The 8,042-nt window shown below is 67.7% G+C and overlaps 1 protein-coding gene across 1 annotated transcript in view; it reads right to left on the bottom strand.

The window, feature by feature from the left end:
• The window catches only part of MUC2 (mucin 2, oligomeric mucus/gel-forming), a 27,587-nt gene extending 21,650 nt beyond the window's left edge, over positions 1–5,937 (bottom strand). The window contains exons 1-14 of the mRNA XM_032414843.1: positions 5,862–5,937; positions 4,733–5,003; positions 4,027–4,141; positions 3,544–3,634; positions 3,345–3,454; positions 3,006–3,216; positions 2,636–2,761; positions 2,079–2,196; positions 1,727–1,865; positions 1,526–1,636; positions 1,368–1,437; positions 1,127–1,264; positions 868–1,032; positions 376–470 (exon numbers count right to left, since the gene is read on the bottom strand). Of these exons, the coding sequence (XP_032270734.1) occupies positions 376–470; positions 868–1,032; positions 1,127–1,264; positions 1,368–1,437; positions 1,526–1,636; positions 1,727–1,865; positions 2,079–2,196; positions 2,636–2,761; positions 3,006–3,216; positions 3,345–3,454; positions 3,544–3,634; positions 4,027–4,141; positions 4,733–5,003; positions 5,862–5,937 (1,836 nt within the window). The remainder of the gene's footprint in view (positions 1–375; positions 471–867; positions 1,033–1,126; positions 1,265–1,367; positions 1,438–1,525; positions 1,637–1,726; positions 1,866–2,078; positions 2,197–2,635; positions 2,762–3,005; positions 3,217–3,344; positions 3,455–3,543; positions 3,635–4,026; positions 4,142–4,732; positions 5,004–5,861) is intronic.
• Positions 5,938–8,042: the final 2,105 nt, after the last annotated feature.

Genomic DNA, 8,042 nt, shown 5'->3' on the forward strand with positions numbered 1-8,042 from the left:
CACACGGGGGTGCACACACAGGGACACCATGTGCACACACAAATGTGCACACAGACACCCACGTGCACACACCCACACGTGCACACACAGAGATACCCACATGCACACCCACCTGCACACACAGGGGTGCACACACAGAGACACCATGTGCACACACACACACAGTGACATCTGTGCACATTTACACACAGGCTTACATCCCTGCAAGGTGCACATACACGCATGTGCACATGCACATACGTGTGTTTGCACAAACAAGCTCAGCAACTTCCAGCAGCAGCCTTGCAGGCAGGGGTCAGGCTCAGCCCGGGGCACAGAGCACACCTTGCTGGCACGGATCAGGTGGTGAGCAGTGCGTGTGCAGGTCCCACCCACCTTGTAATAGTCCGAGGGGTCCACGGCCGAGTGGCACCTGCCAAAGGGGGTCTCTGTCTTCTTCAGCAGGGAACACCAGTGCTCGGCATAGTTGGCTGGAGAAGGGGTCAGAACCTCAGCAGGGGCAGCCCCCTCCAGCACATCCCATGAGCCCAGCCGCCTGGCCACCCAGGCCCCTCCAGCCCAGTGCAAGACCACACCCCTCGTAAGGTGGGGCACCCACAGCCTCCCCTCCCTCAACTGCCCCTGACGTGGCGGGCAGCATGTCATGGCACCAGACCAGCCCCGGGACGAGGGCCACCACCCAGTGATTAACGAGCGGGCCTAGCCCCTTTGCTGTGTCTCTTGGCGGGCTGCCTCTGTGGGCCACCATAAACCAGCCACGTGGCAGAAAGCAGCAGGTGGATGGGCTGGCCACCCGGCCTCACCCACCCCCACCCACCCACCACGTCCCCCTGGGAGCCCCACGTGCCCCACGAGGCCGAGCCTCACCGCTCTCGATGTTGAGGGAGCAGGGGTCGTCCAGCCAGTCCAGCTTGTCGTGGCAGCTCGCCTGGGCCTTCCAGGTGTTGGCAAAGCCGGCCCCCGTGGCCTCCACCAGCCCGCCCACTGTCTTAAAGTCATCCCCTTCCAGGCCGTTGAAGTTCCCGCAGAGGCCTGAGGGGCCAGCACAGGGTTGGGAAGGGGCAGGGCTCCGGGGGGCAGGCCCTGAGCGGAGCCTCTGTGGGGGCTAGCCGAGGGCACCACTCACCCTGCACGCGCCCCTGGGCAGCCTTGTCCAGCGTCACGAAGAGCTGCATGACGGGCATGAGCTGGACCTGCAGCCTGAGGCCGAAGGCGGTGCTCACCATGATGTGGTAGGAGGACGGCTGGAAGATGGAGAAGCTGGCTGCAAGGCAGGGGGGTCCCGGCTGGTCAGCAGGGGCTCTCGAGCTTGGGGGACCGCCCTCCCGCCAGCAGACCCTGCTGGGCACTCCGGGGGCGGGACTCACCCGTCACGTGGGGCAGGTTCACCTGCAGCTCGTTCAGCAGCACGCTGCCATCCGACTTGAAGGCCACCACCTGCGGGAGGGGCAGAGGGGACGGCCGGGCTGAGAAGGGCCTGGGGGCCCTGGGGTGCTGGGGGGGAGGGCTGGGGCGGGGCACCCACGTCCTTCCTGCTGTCGGTCAGCAGCAGCACCGTCTTCAGGCAGGTCTGCTTGTCCGTGGGGCCGCAGGGGGCCAGCTCGCCCACGAGGGCGTAGGAGTTGTTGTGGTCGCCCTGTGGGGGACGGGGCGGTGGCAGTGACCGACTCGGAGCCTGACGCGGGGCCAGGCCCCCGCTCAGCCCGCACGCCGCCCGGCCAGCTACCTCGATCAACACGTAGTAGCAGTCCCCGTGGAAGGTGTACTTCTTCCCATCGAAGGTGGTGATGTGGGAGCCGCCCTCCAGGGCACAGGTGCCCGGGCACGCCAGGTCTTGGCACACCCAGCGGCCAGCGGTGCAGATACTGTGGGCGGTGAGGCACGACGTGAGGCTCAGCCGCCCCCCAGCCCTGCTCCCCCCAGCCCTGCCCCCAGCCCTCCCCCCCGCCCTGCCCGCCAGCCCCGCTCCCCGCCAGCCCACCAGCCCCCAGCCCTGCCCCCCAGCCCTGCTCCCCCCAGCCCTGCCCCCCAGCCCTGCCCGCCAGCCCTGCCTCCCCAGCCCTGGGCCCCCGACCCACCACTCCTCGCAGTCCCTGCTAATGCGCTGGCCGGGCGAGTGCAGGTGCCCGTGGAGCTTGCAGTGGCACTGGCTCACGGGGACGCAGCCACGGGCTGCGATGTCATCGTACACGGTGCCTGACGGTGCGGGACACGGCGTTACAGCCGGCCGGCCTCGGAAAGCCCAGAATCCCCACAGCGGGGCTCCCTCTGGTGGGGCCACAGCCCCGGGCTGGCGTGCGGAAAGTGGGGCGAGCCCCAAGGTGGGGTCGCCAGCCAGGCCTTCCCCGCCCCCCGCAGGTACCTCTGCTTCGGTGCCCCCCCCACCCGTGCCGTGGGAGCCTGGCCTCCAGACCACCTTCCTGGGGGCCTCCAGGCTCCGTGAGCGGGGCAGCAGGATGTGTGCGCACAGGGTGATGACCAGGAAGGAGTCCCCACATCCAGACCTCCCGAAGCCACCACTGTGTGTGTTTAGGGGGAGGGGGTCTTTGGCATTCGCCAGGGGAGGGGGCACTGCACCTCGCTTCCGGCCCTGTCGCTGCCCCGACCCCTGCCCGGCGGCCTCCACAGCACACACCTTCCGGGCAGAAACAGCCGTCCATGCGGTGCTCCTCACACAGGCTGCTGACCTCCAGGTGTGAGCAGGTGTCCATGCAGGGCGAGCCGCTCTCCAGGTAAACCATGTTCCCGGGGCAGCTCTTGGCTAGGAGGGCAAAGGCAGGCCACTGAGCGGGCAGGGGAGTGCAGTGGCCGGGGGAGTGGGCGCCGGCTCGGCCGACTGCTGCCTCACACGCCTCCCCCGGGGCCGCCCCACCACCTGGTGGGCACAGACGCGGCTCCTCCCCGGCCAGGGCGCCGGGCTGCCCTGCCCCCTAGGCGGCGCCCCCAGCCTCGGGGCCCCAAGCGTGCCCGCCGCCCCACCATCCCGGCGGCTCTGCGGCGCTTACGGCAGAGCTCGGCGGTCCTCCAGTTCCGGGGCTGCCCGCCCGCGTGGGAGCACTGGCGGGAGAACTCGGCGAGGGTGCTGCAGCTGCATGAGGAGCCCGCCGGGCACCCGCAGCGGTCCTGCACGCACGCCTGCAGGTAGGGCTCCAGCGGCACCAGGCCCAGGCAGTCCTCGAAGGCCGCGGCCGTCAGCAGCTTCTCGCACTCAGTGCGCTGCAGACACGCGGGAGCGGGAGCGAGGTGAGGGCTGCCCACGCCCGCCCCTTCTCCGCGTTGTCCCTGGAACGCCCGTGCCCGGGAACGGCTCCTCCCCCGGGCAGGGCTCTCCGGCCGCGACTCACGTGCTCAGAGCAGGACTCCAGGGCCGGCGCCTCCTCGGGGTCATCGCACACCACCTCGGGCTTGTGGATCTTCTGCATGTTCCCAAACTCGAGGGCACTGAAGAGCACGCCTGGGGGCACAGCCCGTCAGCGGGGGGGTGCCCAGAGCCAGCACAGCCCGCCCCCCCGCCCGCCCCCCCGCCCCCGGGGGGGCTCTCACCCTCAGACAGGAACTCGGAGTAGGTCTGCAGGCCGTTGTAGTCCCCGCAGAGGCCACACGTGTGGTTCCGGAACTTACTGTCCAGTTCCAGCTGTTGGGGGAAAAGGAGGCAGGTGAGGGGCTGGGGGCCGGCTGGACCCCAGGCCGCGGCAGCCAGATGAGCCTCCCATGGCCAGGCCAGCCTCAGCAGCTCCTCCAAGTGGCATCCACCGGAGGGCTGGAGTCAGGCCGGGGTGTCCTGGCACCAGGGGTCACTGAGGACCAGGAGGGTCTTGGGACGGGGGGAGGGCCAGCCAGCTCCCCAGGTCCCGAGGGTCCCCTCCCTGGGAGGGCTGCTCGGCCCCATCTGCCCCTCCAGAGCGCCGCCCCATGGCCGAACCCCTCAGGACAAGGCTCAGACTACTGGCCCCCACGCTCCCCAAGGATCCCAGAGGCCTGGTGGAGGCACCCCGGCCCCAGGCCCATGGTGGGGGCTGCACGCACCATGAGTGAGTCCTCCCGGTTCCACATGAGAGTGAGTCCAGCGCGGGAGTAGACCTTGGTGTAGGCGTCACTCTTCTCGATGAGCAGCCCAGAGCTGTAGTGCGGGGTGCTGACCCTGGGGCAGGGGCGCCGGGCCAGAGTCACACGCCAGCCCACAGGGCCACCCACCGCGGCAGGCCCGCCGCCATCCCCTGCCCGGGGCGGGGCTGGGGGGCCTGAGGCTGCACGTCGGGTGGGTGGGGTGGCCTCAGCTCCCAGCCAGCCGTGTGGGGACCACAGAGGGCGTGGTGGGCCGTGGCGGGACAGCCCCTGTCCACCCCCTGCCTGCCTGTCTCCCTGGCCCCGCCCCTCCTCAGGGCCCTGTCCTCAGAGCCGGGCTCTGCCCACCGCCTGACCCAGGCTGGCCCGGGTGCTAGCTCACCCCAAGTCCGTACCCACCCCGCCGCCGAGACTGGGGGAGACAAAGGACGGACCCTGCTGGAGGCTGGGCAGGAATGCAGCTTAGAGCCCCATTGTTCCAGAGACAATGGGGGACAATTGCCTGGGAGCGGGAGGGGCTCCCACGGGCTCCCCCTTCTATAACTAGAGCCTGGGTAACAGGGGGGCCTCCTCACTCGGAGGGCGGAGGGCAGAGGGCAGATGCTGCCTGGGGCCCCCAGGGGAGGGGCGGGAGCCCTCACACCCTCCCCCGCCCAGCCACACTCACATGGCCCCGTTGACCACAGCCAGATGGCGGGTGAGGTAGATGGTGTCGTCCTTGATGTTCAGCAGGATGTGCTCGAGCTGGGGGTGCCCTCCGGCGCTGCCCGAGCCCCGCTTCAGGTGCACTGCGAACTCCTTGTAGGAGTCCCTGCAGTCGGACGCGAAGTTGTAGTCACACAGGCCCGGGAAGCGGAAGACGTCCCCGTCGAAGGTCTTGTAGTGGAAGTCGCCCCAAGTGCTGCAGACGCTGTGGCCATGGTTCTGGGTCCTGCCCTCTGGGGGAGCAGGGGCGCGCAGGGGTGAGCAGCCTACACCGCCCCCCGGAGGCCTGTCCCAAGGCCCCACCCCACAGCCGCCCTCCGAGCACCCTCCGTGAGGCCGTCCTGTCGGAGTGGCCCCTGCTGGACCTTGGTCACCCCACCCGGGGTTCTCAGCCCCCCGAAAGGACATCTCCAGCCGCCACACCTTCACACCCCAGCCTGGCACGGGATGCAGCCATCGGCCGGGCGGGCAGCAGGGGCAGAGGTGCTTTCCGGACCCCCGGGCACCCTCTCCACCCGGCCCAGTGCCCCCTGCCCTGTCACTGACAGAATCCGTGCCCCCCCCCCCGCTGCTCCCGCAGCCCCTCATCCAGCAGGACTGCATCCCCGCACCCTCAGACGGTGCCCATGTCGTGTCCAAACATTTGAGGCCAGCTCCCCTCCAGTGGCTTTGTCACCCAACCCACATGGGATGGAGATGTCCCCAGCCTACGTGACCAGTCTTTTCTGGAACGACCCCTTCATCATGTGCCAAACACTCTGCAGAAGGGCCATCTTGGCCTTGGCCCTCCGAGGGTCCCTGACACCCAGCCCCTCTCGGCTGCCCCTACCTCCCCCACACACCCCTGGACAAAGGCCCAGCACAGGGGTTTCCAGCAGGTACCACCTCCCGAGCCAGGAGATCACCTTCAAAGGGACGGCGTGAACCCAAGACCACCTGCCCTCCTTCCTTCCCTCCACCCAAAGTCAGCAGGGCTTGGGGGCAGGATGCCCAACCCAAGTGGTACCCGCAAGGGCTGGGCAGAGGAGGGTCACCTACTCCCAGGTAGAACCTCTGCTCTGGGCCGCCCCGGTCTTCCTGCCGCCTCTCACCTCTCTGGAGCTCTGCACACCCAGCGGAGCTCAGGGCCAGGCAGACGGCCACCAGGCGGGCTAGCGGCAGCCCCATGGTGGCTCAGAAGGGCGGCAGGGAGAGCAACTGGGGCAGGGGTCCAGGCCTTATATGGCCCAGGAGGGCCGGCAGAGGCGGGGAGAGCAGGGGAGGGGTGAGGGGTGGGTGGGGCGTTTGCCAGGTTATCAAGAAAACAGCTGTGGGGGCTCCCGAGGTGCCACCCGGGAAATATTGATTCAAGTTATCTGTGGTTTATCTTTTTATTGAGCCCTCGGTAAAGCTAGCCCTCCTCAGGATGCCTCAGCACCAGTGACCCCAGTTCCAACACATGCCCTCCCAGCTGTGAGCAGGACCGGGCCCAGCGGGGAGGTCCTGCACCACCACACCCTGGCAGGCGCGTGCCCCTCCCGGCCCCAGCCCACCCTGCCCAGCATCCCCGCAGAGCCAGGCCTGAATGAGGCGCTTCCCCAAGGGGGGCTCCCAGACAGGACCACCGCCCCGTGTTTGCTCCTCTCTCCCACTCTGATCCCCCAGCCTCCCCTACCAGGGGCCCGAGGCCCCCAAGCCAGGGAACATGTGGGCTCCTGGGAGGTCCAGGGGCTGCCCCATCTCGGTGTGGACTCTGCTCCTGGGCCCGTTTCGGCTGGCAGCTCCATGTCCGGCCCCCAGCTCCGGCACACCCCCTAATCCCCTCGTGTTCCCAGGCTGAGCCAGTCTCTGGAATTACCTGTAATTGGAACTTGGGAGCCCAGCCCACAGGCGCCTAACTGAAACACATCCTCAGGCACAGGAGGCCTGGCTGGAGGCTGGGAGCGGATGTCCCCGAGCCGACTGTGGCCCAGAGGCAGCCCCAGGCTGGCGGCCTCCCCTGTGGGTCCAGAGCTTCGTCTTCTGGGAAGTACAGGGAGAACCGAGTGGGCTCGGACTCGACAAATTATAATCTAGTGTCCCCGAGCTTCAGGGCAAGTGGGGAGAGACTCATGTCAACAATCACTAAGACTCTGGACGAGGTGGACGCCCTCGGATGGGGGCATGGGACACGCTGTTTGCCTGACCCAGTCTCCCCTCAGAGGTATGACCAGGAGCAGTGCCCAGCAGGAGTCGGGACCTGGGCCTACCACCTTCCAGGGGGCCCCTCCCTGCAGACAGGACCTCCACGCCACCGTGACAGCATCTAGGACAAGAAGCATGCATGCACCACCTGACGATTCCTTGGGGCCAGTCCCCCAGGGTCTGACAGGGTAACCGGGAGCCGAGGTCAGGGAGCCTGCCGCTCCCAGGGGGCCTGGGATGAAGCCCCTTCTCGCGTCCCACTGCCCAGCCCCAGGCCCAGGAACTGTCCTCTCTGCAGGAGCCCAGGGACCCAGGCACGAGTGTGTGGCCTGAGCCAGGAGCAACAGGGATTAGAAACCAGAGCCAGACGGGCCCGTGGGCCCATTGTCCACTTCCCTGTGGGGCCAAACAGGCTGGCAGCGAGCCCTGGGGAAACCCAAGGACGGGGCCCCCTCACACCCCCCAGAGGCAGTGATTTTCCATGACAGGTTTCCTCTGCCCTAGTGGGATTCAGAGAAATCCTGGCCCCACACTGGACACCCAGCCTAGCCCCTCCTGCCCTGAGAATGATAGGCAGGCATCCTCCCCTGGGATGGAGAAGTGGGGTCCTCCCCTGGGATTGAGAGGTGGGGTCCTCCCTGGGATTGAGAAGTGGGGTCCTCCCCGGGACTGAGAAGGTGGGGTCCTCTCTAGGACTGAGAAGGTGTGGTCCTCACCTGTGATTGACAAGTGGGGTCCTCCCCTGGGATTGAGAAGGTGGGGTCCTTCCCTGGGATAGAGAAGTGGGGCCTCCCCTGGGATTGGGAAATTGGGGTCCTCCCCCGGGACTGAGAAGGTGGGGTCCTCCCATGGGATTGAGAAGGTGGGGTCTTCCCCTTGGATTGAGAAGATGGATTCCTCCCTTCAGACTGAGAAGGTGGGGTCCTTCCCCAAGACTGAGAAGGTGGGGTCTTCCCCCGGGATTGAGAAGGTGGGGTCCTCCCCGGGACTGAGAAGGTGGGGTCCTCCCCTGGGACTGAGGAGGTGGGATCCTCCCCTAGGATTGAGAAGTGGGGTCCTCCACTGGGGTTGAGAAGGTGGGGTCCTCCCCAGGATGGAGAAGTGGGGTC

The sequence above is a fragment of the Phoca vitulina genome, unplaced genomic scaffold (genome assembly GCF_004348235.1).
Source record: "Phoca vitulina isolate PV1807 unplaced genomic scaffold, GSC_HSeal_1.0 scaffold16, whole genome shotgun sequence".
Taxonomy (NCBI): Eukaryota; Metazoa; Chordata; class Mammalia; order Carnivora; family Phocidae; genus Phoca; species Phoca vitulina.